This window comes from Podarcis erhardii, assembly GCF_964252035.2.
Source record: "Podarcis erhardii genome assembly, chromosome: 2".
NCBI lineage: Eukaryota > Metazoa > Chordata > Lepidosauria > Squamata > Lacertidae > Podarcis > Podarcis erhardii.
In genome coordinates this window covers 114,625,386-114,639,345 of record NC_138498.1, presented here as the reverse complement: position 1 = coordinate 114,639,345, position 13,960 = coordinate 114,625,386, and the positions used below count along the sequence as shown (strand labels likewise).

At 52.0% G+C, this 13,960-nt stretch overlaps 1 protein-coding gene across 1 annotated transcript in view; it reads left to right on the top strand.

Moving 5' to 3' along the window:
• PPT2 (palmitoyl-protein thioesterase 2) overlaps positions 1 to 13,960 on the top strand; it is a 56,718-nt gene that overhangs the window by 33,647 nt on the left and 9,111 nt on the right. Inside the window, exons 4-6 of the mRNA XM_081854069.1 lie at positions 198 to 293; positions 2,095 to 2,202; positions 7,176 to 7,259. Of these exons, the coding sequence (XP_081710195.1) occupies positions 198 to 293; positions 2,095 to 2,202; positions 7,176 to 7,259 (288 nt within the window). The remainder of the gene's footprint in view (positions 1 to 197; positions 294 to 2,094; positions 2,203 to 7,175; positions 7,260 to 13,960) is intronic.

Below are 13,960 nucleotides of genomic sequence, written 5' to 3'. Positions count from 1 at the left end.
CTTCATAAGATCTTCCTTCTTACCTGTAAACAGACACCACAAGACTGAGCAGTGACCACCACTTTGGGGTGTGTGTGTGTTTCCTGTAATAAATATTTTTTTTAAAAGAAATGAAGCAATGTGGAACAAGGTTGACATCATACAGGACTAGGGTTCTTCTTCCTCTAAAATATGACCCCCCTTCCTCTGTCTTCCAGGAGGACTCATCTGCCGCGCTCTCCTCTCCACGACGCCCGACCACAACGTGGACACCTTCATCTCTCTCTCTTCCCCACAGATGGGGCAATATGGGGGTAAGTCGTGGGGCAAGGGCAAGCCAGTGATTCCACGCCTGGAATACTGTGTCCCAATTCAGGGCACCACAATTTAGGAAGGGTGTTGACAAGCTGGAACATGTGCAGAGGTGGGCGACTAAGATGATCATAGAATCACAGAATCATAGAGTTGGAAGAGACCACAAGGGCCATGGAGTCCAACCCCCTGCCAAGCAGGAAACACCATCAGAGCACTCCTGACATATGGTTGTCAAGCCTCTGCTTAAAGATCTCCAAAGAAGGAGACTCCACCACACTCCTTGGCAGCAAATTCCACTGTCGAACAGCTCTCACTGTCAGGAAGTTCCTCCTAATGTTTAGGTGGAATCTTCTTTCTTGTAGTTTGGATCCATTGCTCCGTGTCCGCTTCTCTGGAGCAGCAGAAAACAACCTTTCTCCCTCCTCTATGTGACATCCTTTTATATATGTGAACATGGCTTTCATATCACCCCTTAACCTCCTCTTCTCCAGGCTAAACATGCCCAGCTCCCTTAGCCTTTCCTCGTAAGGCATCGTTTCCAGGCCTTTGACCATTTTGGTTGCCCTTCTCTGGACACGTTCCAGTTTGTCAGTGTCCTTCTTGAACTGTGGTGCCCAGAACTGGACACAGTACAGTATGATCAAGGGCATGGAAACCATGCCTTCTGAGGAACGGTCGAAGGAGCTGGGTACGTTTAGCCTGGGAAAGAGGAGACAGAGCAGAGATAGGAGAGCCATCTTCAAATATCTCAAAGGCTGTCACCATGAAAGAGGGAACAAGCATGTTTTCTCCTGCAGTGGAGAATAGGACTCGAACCAATGGCTTCCAAGTTACAAGAAGGGAGATTCTGACTCAACAACAAGAGCAAGCTTGAGTGCTGCTTGATCCTTTTCTCTCTCACCCCTCTCTATATAAAAGTATTTAAAAAAAAAAGAAAAGATTTTACATATGCCATTGTTTTCACTGTTGTTGTTTTTATATACAGTCATACCTTGGGTTACAGAAGTACCGGAACGGGTTACTTCTGGGTTTCGGCGGTCGCACATGCGCAGAAGCACGGAATCGCAACCCATGTGTGCGCAGACACAGCGCTGCGGGTTGCAAACACTGCGGGTTGCGAATGTGCCTCCCGCAAGGATCACGTTCGCAACCAGAGCCTCCACTGTACAGTGGTACCTCGGGTTAAGTACTTAATTTGTTCCGGAGGTCCGTTCTTAACCTGAAACTGTTCTTAACCAGAAGCACCACTTTAGCTAATGGGGCCTCCTGCTGCCGCTGTGCTGCCGGAGCACGGTTTCTGTTCTCATCCTGAAGCAAAGTTCTTAACCTGAAGCACTATTTCTGGGTTAGTGGAGGCTGTAACCTGAAGCGTATGTAACCCGAGGTACCACTGTATATGTAACTGTTCCTTCATTATCTTGTAAATTTGCTTAGGTGTGTCTCATGGTAAGCATGGATGAAATAATGAAATAAATACCATATTTTTTGCTCTATAAGACTCACTTTTTCCCTCCTAAAAAGTATGGGGAAATGTATGTGCGTCTTACGGAGCGAATGCAGGCTGTGCAGCTATCTCAGAAGCCAGAACAGCAAGAGGGATTGCTGCTTTCACTGCGCAGCGATCCCTCTTGCTGTTCTGGCTTCTGAGATTCAGAATATATTTTTTCTTGTTTTCCTCCTCCAAAAACTAGGTGTGTCTTGTGGTCTGGTGCATCTTATAGAGAGAAAGATACAGTAAGAACCGCAGAGGGAGAAGCAAAGTCTGTGCTCACTCTCCTTTGATTCCTTTTGTCATTTCAGACACCAAGTACTTGAAGTGGCTCTTTCCGGAGCACATGAAATCCAACCTGTACCGTTTATGCTACACGCAGCTGGGCCAGGATTTCTCAATCTGTAACTACTGGAATGGTGAGATTGCTGCTGCTGCTATTATTGCTGCTACCGAGATCGCAGATCATAGAACTGTAGTGTTGGAAGGGACCATGAGGGTCATCTAGTCCAACTCCCTGCAATGCAGGAATCTTTTGCCCAACATGGTGCTCGAACCCATGAGTCTCATGTTAATAATAATAATAATAATAATAATAATAATAATAATAATAATAATTTATTATTTATACCCCGCCCATCTGGCTGGGCTTCCCCAGCCACTTTGGGCGGCTTCCAACAAAATATTAAAATACAGTAATGCATCAAACATTAAAAGCTTCCCTAAACAGGCCTACCTTCAGATGTCTTCTAAAAGTCTGGCAGTTGTTGTTCTCTTAGACATCTGGTGGGAGGGTGTTCCACAGGGCAGGTGCCACTACCGAGAAGGCCCTCTGCCTGGTTCCCTGTAACCTGGCTTCTCGTAGTGAGGGAACCGCCCGAAGGCCCTTGGCGCTGGATCTCAGTGTCCGGGCAGAATGATGGGGGTGGAGATGCTCCTTCAGGTATACTGGACCGAGGAAATGGAAATGATCTACCAACTGAGCTATCCCAGCAGCCCCGGGGTTTCTGAGGCTTCCCAGTAGCTCTCATTTACATACCCAATTTTCAAGAATGTAAGTTGCATACATGCAATATGCCTTGCATGAGACTTTGGACCTCAATGTTTATTTTGATGATGATGATGATGATTATCAATATGGGAGAATCTGCAGAAAACACAGCCCAAGAAGAATCCACAGCTATCCCTGTTCCTCCACCACCACCTGTTATTTGACAATTTGACTTGCCAAAACAGCTTTTGCTTACGTTATTTTGGCAGTGCTTACAACGGCCCTGTAAGGTAGGCCAGGTTATCATCCCCATATTTCGAATCAGTATCCTTGAGGATGAGAGAGAGAGCAGCTTGCAAGGACCATTTGTGGCTGAGGACAAATAAGAAGCAGAGATGTCCCAGCTAATACTTTTAACCCTTAGGGACTAACTCTGATGGCTCCATTGTGGATTTCCCATCCGCCATCCTGTCTTTTGGAACACCGGAAATTTGCCACTACCAGGAAGCAGGATATTGGGATTGCTTAAACTTGCCCTGAAATTACTCCGTAGATGGTCATTGCTCATGTTTATGCTCTTATTTAGATGTCATAAAGTGTCATAAAGGCATTGCCCTCCAGACCAGAAAAACCAGTGACCTCAAATAGTATGTGGCTTGGCTCACTTGTGCGAGTCATCGGCAGCTGTGAGATTTCCCGCAGTTTGATGAGGTGTGCAACCTATGCCATAATAAATTATGTTAGTCTGTTGCAGGAACAACAACAGAATCTCGTGACACTTTGAAGATGGCTGTAGCTGATAATCTGGCATTTGCTTTCTTCTTCTGGCTCTTCGTGGTCTCAGTTGCAGGAGCTAACAAGGATCCATTTGTTCGACCTCAGTACAGTGGTACCTCTGGTTTCGTACTGAATTCGTTCTGGAGGTCCGTTCTTAACCTGAAACTGTTCTTAACCTGAGGTACCACTTTAGCTAATGGGGCCTCCCGCTGCCGCCGTGCCACCACTGCGCGATTTCTGTTCTCATCCTGAAGCAAAGTTCTTAACCCAAGGTACTATTTCTGGGTTAGCGGAGTCTGTAACCTGAAGCGTCTGTAACCCGAGGTACCACTGTACTGAGGCCTGGGCTGTGTATCCTTTTCACGTAAACGTGACTTAGACGTTTTGATGTTTGAGCGTTATATGAATTATATTAAATTGGGTTTTTTTTAAGCAGAGGTTGGAGGGACATCTGTCAGGGATTATTCAAAAGTGATTCCTGCAAAAGTGATCTCCTGAGAGCCAGTGTGGTATAGTGGTTAAGAGCGGTAGACTCATAATCTGGTGAACCGGGTTCATGTCTCCGCTCCTCCACATGTAGCTGCTGGGTGACCTTGGGCCAGTCACACTTCTCTGAAGTCTCTCAGCCCCACTCACCTCACAGAGTGTTTGTTGTGGGGGAGGAAGGGAAAGGAGAATGTTAGCCACTTTGAGACTCCTGAAGGGGAGTGATAAAGTGGGATATCAAATCCAAACTCTTCTTCTTCTTCTGCATTCCTGGACTAGATGACTCTCGGGGTCATTCCAATTCTACAATTCTCTCCTGTCAAGTGACTTTCCTTTTCCCAGACTTCCCTTTGCTCAGAATTAGGCATATTCACGGAGGATATTGATGGCTGCTACTAGCCACAATGGCTGTGTTCCAACTCCACCAGGGTTAATCCGAATTTATATCTAGACACATTATGCACATTGTAAAAAGAAAAAGAATTGCACAGTGCGAAATAAGAGTTTGGGTGTATGGGAGTTAATTAGGAGTCAGGGAGTTTCTAAAAAGGAAATAGATTAAAGGATGAACACGGATTCCTTTTGAATTTCCATCTCCATACATTAATACTGTATTAGGAGACTAATTACTTGACTGGTCAAAGCCATTTATTGTAGAGTTGTTTATCAGCTCCATCTGGTACGCAGGCTGAGACCCTACCTGCCTGCAGACTGCCTCGCCTGAGTGGTGCATGCTCTAGTTATCTCCCGCTTGGATTACTGCAATGCGCTCTACGTAGGGCTACCTTTGAAGGTGACCCAGAAACTACAACTTATTCAGAATATGGCAGCTAGACTGGTGACTGGGAGCGGCCGCTGAGACCATATAACACCAGTCTTGAAAGACCTACATTGGCTCCCAGTACGTTTCCGAGCACAATTCAAAGTGTTGGTACTGATCTTTAAAGCCCTAAACGTCCTCAGTCCTGTATACCTGAAGGAGCGTCTCCACCCCCATCATCCAGCCTGGACACTGAGGTCCAGCGCCGAGGGCCTTCTGGCAGTTCCCTCGCTGCGAGAAGTGAGGTTACAGGAAACCAGGCAGAAGGCCTTCTCGGTAGTGGCGCCTGCCCTGTGGAACGCCCTCCCAGCAGATGTCAAGGCAATAAACAACTATTTTACTTTTAAAAGACAACTGAAGGTGGCCCTGTTTAGGGAAGTTTTTAATGTCTGACACTGTATTGTTTTAAATATTCAGTTGGAAGCCGCCCAGAGTGGCTGGGGAAACCCAGCCAGATGGGCATGGTATAAATAACAAATTGTTGTTGTTGTTTAGCAATGCTCCTCTTATTTTGGAATCAAGTTATGTCCATAACTCTTTGGTAGTGCCAGCAATCAGCTGATTGGCTGAGATGCATCTTTACCTGCCCCACACCTGACGTCCTGTGTCAGGTCTGGTATAGGTGCAGGTAGCTGTGGCTTGAAGGCAGTGGCAGACTTTCAGCTTTAAAGTTTCAGTGGTGCCCTGTGCAATGCCTGAATTGGGCATCCTTCCCGCCTTTCGTATTCCGGTCGATCATCGTTGTTGTAGCATCCTCTTGGCTCGGCACCCGGTGAGCTGGTTGCACTCCCCGAAATCTGCCCCTCTTGGGGGGCCAGCGAGTATAATGGGGGTTGTGAACCAGTGGGTCACCACCACTGATCTGCCAGGAATGATGAATACAAAGCAAATTTGGGTAGATGGGTTGGAGAAGGAGAGTGGTTTTGTACGTCGGGATCCCTGGTCTCTGGGAGTAGTCTGCATGGTTGTAGTGGTTAGATTGTCAGACTAGGTAAAGGTAAAGGGACCCCTGACCATTAGGTCCAGTCGTGACCGACTCTGGGGTTGTGGCGCTCATCTTGCTTTACTGGCCGAGGGAGCCGGCGTACAGCTTCCGGGTCATGTGGCCAGCATGACTAAGCCGCTTCTGGCGAACCAGAGCAGCGCACGGAAACGCTGTTTACCTTCCCGCCGGAGTGGTACCTATTGATCTACTTGCACTTTGACGTGCTTTCGAACTGCTAGGTGGGCAGGAGCAGGGACCGAGCAACGGGAGCTCACTGTTGGAATTCTGCCTCGGTCAGAGGTATGTGCCTATCTGTCCAGGCACCGGCTGAATTCCTTTGACCTCCCTCCGGCAAATCCCGGCAGGAAAAACACACGAGGTCCGTTCCGGCGATTTTCCTCAGGCTGTGAGAAAAACACACCACTGCATCTCCTGCTTCTCCTCCTCCCTGCATATCCCCAGGGAGGGGAATCAGACACAGACAGAAATGTAACTACATGCTTTTATTCCTGTCTTTAGCAGCCATACAGTAAAAGATGTCTGCTCTCTTCAACAAACAGAGAGAAAACTCCAAACTCCACCCATGTACATCCTGTACAGGTCATATAACACACACTGAGCTCACATCCGGTGCTCAATAAGGAGAATGGACTGCCCCTTTGTTTCCATGGCAACAGTCACAAACATCCTGTCTGGCTTTGCAGCCACAAGCAGCTGACTGAGCTGCTAGAGCCTTTGCTTGCTGCAGCATTGCTGCTTTAGAATAACACTCACCCCATAGTGGGGATTCGAACCGCTGACCTTCTGATCGGCAAGCCCTAGGCTCTGTGGTTTAACCCACAGTGCCACCGGTGTCCCCTGTCAGACTAGGACCAGAATTCAAATCTTCACTCAGACATGAAGCTCTCACTGAGTGGCCTTGGGCCTTTCACTGCCTCTCAGCCTAACCTGCCTTACAGGGTTGTTGTGGGGATTAAAAGAGCAGGGGAAAGAACCTTGAGCTCTTTGGAGAAGGAGGTTGGAGATAGACAAAATAAATAAGAATTATTCCGTTGCAGGGAAATGCACTCTGTGCATGCTCTGAGTCAGTTGCGGCTTCTTGCTACTGCTACGCTTGTTCCAGAAATAAAACCTGCCAATAAAAATAAGTTCCAGGGCTATGTTCAAATCTAAAGCCTTCGTTCCCCCCCGCAAAAAAGAGACTGGTTTTTAAAATGTTATTTATTTATTTTATATTAAAAATAAGGGGGAGGGAGGAGTCGGAGCCTGTCCCCTGGGTTCTGTGGGAAAAGGCCAGTGTAGAAAGCAAACGAGATTTCTCTGCCTTTTTCAGATCCACATCATCGGGATCTTTACCTCAACAATAGCAACTTCCTGGCTCTGTTGAATGACGAGAGGCTCCATCCCAACGCAACAGGTAATAAAGTGGTGCTGCTCCTCAGTTCCCAATGTAAAAGGGGCAGTGGTAGGCTATCCCCACTTGGGAGGCCTACCCCAAAATCCCCACTTACAGATGATGCTTGTCTTATCCCGACAACCCTGTCCATACAGCCCCACAGCCCTGGGCGACTTAGGTCTGCGTTGCTAATCTTTGGTCAGCTAGGTCTCTCAGGCAGTCTTGCTCATAATTTCTTTTTTTCTTCTATAATTTTTATTACATTTTACATTTTAGAAAATTCATTCAAACAACATTAAAGCACCAACGACTTCCTTTCTTCTCTTTCCATGGTTCATTTTCCAAAACACAAATCCCTGCATATTTTATATAAACTAAACCAGTCAGTATTCCATTATTAAATCCATCAAAAGCTATTTACACTGTTGAGTTTATCTTAACGCTGCCCACGTTTTCAAATAAACACAATTTTCCTCCCTATATTCTATAAACGTTTTCCAACCTTCTTTAAACATATGTTTAAATGTTTATAGTCTTGCTCATAATTTCCTTCCTGAGGTGGAAGGAGAACTCTGTTGCTAAATACACACCCACAGCGAAGCAATGGCTGAAGAGAAAATTGAAATGGGGGCTTCCTAGCTTACAAATTATCCTCCTAGGGCCAAACTAGTCATGTCGGTGGGTGCCACGTTTGTTCGTTCAGGTGTCTCCCCAATTCCTTTCTCAAACATTTTCCTCCGTGTTCTGATTCACTTCCAATGTCAGTGCTGAGTTGAGAGAAAAGTGTCTGCCATGATAGAGTGTCTGCTTCTTCTCGTTCACCTGCAAGAGTGTTGTGCTTTGATGATGATAATAATAATAATAATAATAATAATAATAATAATAATAATAATTGTTATGTACTGAAGTTCTCACCCTGGGCCAGCAGGGGGATACTGTAGATAGTTATGCAAATGAAGGATCGAAAGTGACGTTCAGTGATTGGATAGTTTTAGAAAGTTGTTACAGTTACGTTGTACTGGAGCTCTATATAAGTAGGCTGACTGAACCCTTCTGTGCTGGTCCCAGGGGGGATGAGGTACTATTACCGTAGGCCAAGATCAACAGGGAGCCGGGCGGGGTAGCAGGAACGATGGTAGGGCAGAAGCAGGAAGCCAGGCGAGGAACCGGAACACTGGTAGGGTAGAAGCAGGAGTCCAGGCGGGGAACAGGAACACTGGTAAGGCAAAGCAGGAGTCCAGGCGGGGAATAGGAACACTGGTAAGGCAGAAGCAGGAAGCCGGGCGAGGAACAGGCACACTGGGAGTGCCGAACAAGGACTGGGTAAAGCAGATACTTCACAACGACGTTGCTCCCGCAACCTGGGACCGGGCTGCCTGACCTTTATCTTCTTCTAAGGCCGGGGGCGGTCCCGGCCCCCAGAAGCCCCGCCTCTCTTGGCCTTAAGGCGAGCACTCCTCCTGGGAGACACCAGTTCCCTTCGCCTCTCTGCCCTAAGCCTCTGCAGATCAGGAGAGGCCGAAGGGTTACTGGGCCCCGGGGGAGGCTCACCTGTAGCCACTGAGTCTTCCAGCACCTCTGGGGCCTGAATGATTTCACCTGGTGCCTGCTCTTGAGTTTCCTCAGCAACTAGGCCTTGCCCCAGTTCAGCCGGCCCTGGAGGCGGGGACTCCTGCGCCGGCTGGGATTCCTCCGGATCACTCTCAGACTCGGAATCCCAGGCCATCACACCATCCCCCCTCCCAGGCCCCCCCCCTCACTTGAGGGCCCGGACCCGGCTTGCTGGGGTACGCTGCATGAAACTCCCGGATGCAGGCAGGTGCGTGGACGTTGACCGCTGGTTCCCAGGAACGGTCCTCTGGCCCATACCCCTTCCAGTCAATGAGATACTGCAGCCTTCCCCTGCGGTATCGGGAGTCCAGAATGCGTTCCACCTCGTACTCAGGCTCTCCCTGCACCAAGACTGGCTGCGGTCGGGGACGGTCCGGGTGGAACTCGTCGGGTGGGGCCACCGGACTCAGAAGGGACCTGTGGAATACCGGGTGAACCTTCAGGTTTGCTGGCAACCGGAGACGGAATGCCACAGGCGAGACCTGGTCCACGATAGGGAACGGGCCGGTGAACCGGGCGTCCAGCTTCCGCGAAGGTCGAGAAGGGTGGAGGTGGCGAGTGGAAAGCCATACCAAGTCACCGACGTGAAGTTCCGGCCCCACCTGGCGGTGGCGGTCGGCCTGGACCTTGTACGCCTCCTTGGCCTGGTGCAGCTGCTCCATCAACAGCTGTTGCTGGGACTGGAGCTCCTGAAGCCACTCTGTCACCGCAGGGACCGTAGATGCCGGCAGCACATCCGGAAACAACCGTGGATGAAGGCCATAACTGGCTTGGAACGGGGTCTGCTGGGTGGACGCATTCACCGCGTTGTTATAAGCGAACTCCGCCAATGCTAGGTGGTCGACCCAGTCGTCCTGCTGGTAGCTGCAGTAACACCGGAGGTACTGTTCCAGTACCGCGTTCGCCCGTTCCGTCTGGCCATCAGTCTGTGGGTGGTAAGCAGATGAGAGACAGACCTCTGTTCCGAGGGCCTGGTGCAAAGCACGCCAAAACCGGGACGTGAACTGAACGCCGCGGTCGGATACTACACGCTCAGGTAGGCCATGCAGGCGGAAGACATGCTGAAGGTACAGCTGCGCGGTTTCCTTAGCTGAGGGTATGGATGGGCAGGGGGTACAGTGCACCATCTTCGTGAAGTGGTCGGAGAAAACTAGAAGGCAGGTGCAGCCACGAGACGGGGGTAACTCCACTACAAAGTCTAGAGAAACTGTGTGCCAAGGACGTGGTGGAACCGGCAACGGCTGAAGGAGGCCGGGGGGTCGCCCGGTAGGCCCCTTGGCCCGCCTGCAGACGTCACAACCAGCGACGTAGCGAGCCACGTCAGCCTTCAAACGGGGCCACCAAAACTCACGGCTTACCAGATGGGTGGTCCGATACCGCCCAAAGTGCCCCGCCGCTGGAGCGTCATGGGTCATCCGGAGAACCTCAGCCCGCAGCGGCCCTGGTGGGATGTACAGGCGCCCGTAGTGCAGCAGAAGACCCTGATGCGAGACCAGCCCTGGATACTGAGGGCATGATCCTTCGGCCAGTTCCCGGAGTCGTTCCTGGGCCCAAGCGTCGACCCGCTGCTGTTCCCGCACCCGAGCCTGCAGTGGCTCCGCCTCCTGGGTGGCCAGGAATGCAGCTGGAGGTAGGATCGTGGTGGGTGCTGCTTGCTGAACCGTGTCTGCGTTGTCTTCAGGTTTCCGGGACAGGGCATCCGCCTTCTGGTTTTGGGAGCTAGGGATGTAGCGGATCCGGAACTGGAAACGGGAAAAGAACAACGCCCACCGGATCTGCCTTTGGTTCAGCTTGCGGGTGGTCTGGAGGTATTCCAGGTTCCGGTGGTCGGTTCTCACCTCCACCGGGTGTCTTGCTCCTTCAAGATGGTGGCGCCAAACCTCAAAGGCCACCTTGATGGCCAGCAGTTCCCGCTCCCACACGGTATAGTTACGCTCCGCTGGAAGGAGCTGGCGGGAATAGAAGGCGCAGGGTAAGAGTGGCGCTTCCGGTCCGTGCTGCTGAGACAAGACGGCACCGAGAGCCGTACTGGAGGCGTCAGTCTCTACCACAAAGGGTCGAGAAGGATCCGGATGTTGCAAGATTGGCGCTCTCTGGAAACAGGCCTTCAACCCTTGAAATGCCTCCTCCGCCTCCTTGTCCCAGGAAAACGGCGTCTTGGGGCGCAGAAGCCGGGTCAACGGGGTGGTGCGGTGAGCATAATCCGCAATGAAGGTCCGGTAATAGTTGGCGAACCCCAGGAAACGCTGTAGGTCCTTGCGGTTCTGAGGTGCCGCCCATTCTCGAACCGCTGCCACCTTCCCAGGATCCATTTGCACCCCACCTGGTGAGAGTCGATGACCCAGGAAGTCCACTGACTGCTGATGGAACTCGCACTTGCTGAGCTTTGCATACAGACGATGCTCGCGCAAGCGCTGCAGCACGGTCCGGACATGGCCCTCGTGGCACGCCGGGTCACGGGAGTAAACCAGAATGTCATCCAAGTACACCACCACGTACTTGTCTAGCAAGTCCTGGAACACGTGGTTGATGTACCGTTGGAACACAGCAGGCGCGTTGCACAAACCAAAGGGCATAACCAGGTATTCAAACTGTCCGTACCGGGTCCCGAATGCTGTCTTCCACTCATCCCCGGCGCGGATCCGAATCAAATTGTAGGCTCCCCGGAGGTCTAGCTTGGTGAACACCTGCGCCCCTTGCACCCGCTCCAGTAACTCCGAAATAAGGGGCAAGGGGTACCGGTCCGGGATGGTAATTTTGTTCAGGGCCCGGTAATCATGGCAAAGGCGGAGCTCCCCACATTTCTTTTTAACAAAGAGCACTGGTGCAGCAGTGGGCGAGGTAGAGGGTCTAATGAACCCACGCTCCAGGTTCTTGCGCAAGAAGTCCTGCAAAGCCTCGCGCTCTGGCTCGGTTAACGAGTATAAGCGACTCACCGGTAGAGGCGCTCCGGGCTGGAGGTCTATGCCGCAGTCAAAGGACCGATGCGGCGGCAGCTGGTCTGCCCCCCGTTCCTCGAACACGTCGTGATAGTCCTGGTACTCAGCGGGGAGCGTCGCAGCCGCCTCCTCAGTGGGCGCAGCTGCTAGCATCTCAGTCTCAGCAGGAGAATTGGGGTCTGGGAAGTGTACAGTCCGTTTGACCCAGTCAATCTGCACATTGTGAGCCTCTAGCCAGTCCATCCCAAGCACCAGGGGGAACCGGGGCATGGAAGCAATATCCAGAGTTCGCATCTCACGGTGCTGCTGGAGGCACAGGACCAGGGGCTGGGTCTCTTGAGTGACGGCGCCCGAACGCAGTGGCCGTCCGTCGATTGCCTCTACCTGTACCGGTTCTGGCTTGTTCCGAAGTGGCACCCGATGCTAGGCAGCAAAAGCAGCGTCCATATAAGAGCGGGTTGCCCCTGAATCCACCAGAGCATGGGTAAGAATCCATGGCCCTCCTGGAGGGTATAAATGTACCGGAACCATAAGGTGTTGTAATTCAATTGGTGCGGCCCCATTCTGTGCTGTTTGGGACCCCCGGTAGCTAGGGCCATCAGCTACTGGGGTTGGCGGTTTCCCTGCGGCTGGCGTTTCTCTGGACAAGACCGAGCGAAGTGTCCACTTCCGCCACAGTAAAGACAGAGATTTCCCTCCCGACGCCGCGCCTTCTCTGCAGGGGAAAGGCGTGGCCGCACTGCCCCGAGCTGCATAGGCTCCTCCATTAAATCAGTTGTGACCGTGGGGCTGCTGGAAAAAGCTGGTGCCGTGAACTGGAAGTGTCGGCGACCCCGGGCCTGACGACGATCCTCCAACCGATCGTCTATTTGTAGACACCGTTGAATGAGAGTGTCTAGCGTGGTGGGGCGTTCCATGGTGGCCAACTGGTCCAGTACCTCGTCTGAAAGCCCCTCGAGATACTGGTCCCGCAGTGCCGAATCATTCCAGGTCAAGTCCTGTGCCAGCAGCCGAAACTCCGTGGTATATGCGGCCACCGTGGACTTGCCCTGTTTCAAACGCCGAATCGCCCGGTTGGCTTGACTCCCTTTTTGGGGATTGCCGAACGCGGCCTCCAAATGATTGCAAAACCCCGTATAGTCTGCCAGCAAGGGGGAGTCTTGCCTGAGTAGCGGCAACGCCCACTTGGCCGCCTGGTCCTTTAACAAACTAATCAAAAAGTGCACCTTGGTGCGGTCGTCAGGAAAGTTCCGGGCTCGCCCCTGAATATACAGCTTGGCCTGGGCCAGGAACATGGGAAAGCTGGCCGGGGCTCCATCAAATTTCTCAGGCAAAGCCACTGGGTACTTGCCAGGAGCCGGGGCATCGGCCCCAGGAGCCGGTAGGGCTTCCAAGCGTTGCTGAAGTGCCACAACCGCGTCACTGAGCTGCTGCACGGTGTGAGTCAAGGTCTGGTTCCTCTGGGCCAAATCCACCAGTGCAGCCGCCTGGTCAGCCATGGCCTCTGGCTCTTCCCGAACGCACCCCTACGAAGGGGGAGTGCGGGTATGGCGGGAGCAAACTGTGCTGGTCCCAGGGGGGATGAGGTACTATTACCGTAGGCCAAGATCAACAGGGAGCCGGGCGGGGTAGCAGGAACGATGGTAGGGCAGAAGCAGGAAGCCAGGCGAGGAACCGGAACACTGGTAGGGTAGAAGCAGGAGTCCAGGCGGGGAACAGGAACACTGGTAAGGCAAAGCAGGAGTCCAGGCGGGGAACAGGAACACTGGTAAGGCAGAAGCAGGAAGCCGGGCGAGGAACAGGCACACTGGGAGTGCCGAACAAGGACTGGGTAAAGCAGATACTTCACAACGACGTTGCTCCCGCAACCTGGGACCGGGCTGCCTGACCTTTATCTTCTTCTAAGGCCGGGGGCGGTCCCGGCCCCCAGAAGCCCCGCCTCTCTTGGCCTTAAGGCGAGCACTCCTCCTGGGAGACACCAGTTCCCTTCGCCTCTCTGCCCTAAGCCTCTGCAGATCAGGAGAGGCCGAAGGGTTACTGGGCCCCGGGGGAGGCTCACCTGTAGCCACTGAGTCTTCCAGCACCTCTGGGGCCTGAATGATTTCACCTGGTGCCTGCTCTTGAGTTTCCTCAGCAACTAGGCCTTGCCCCAGTTCAGCCGGCCCTGGAGGC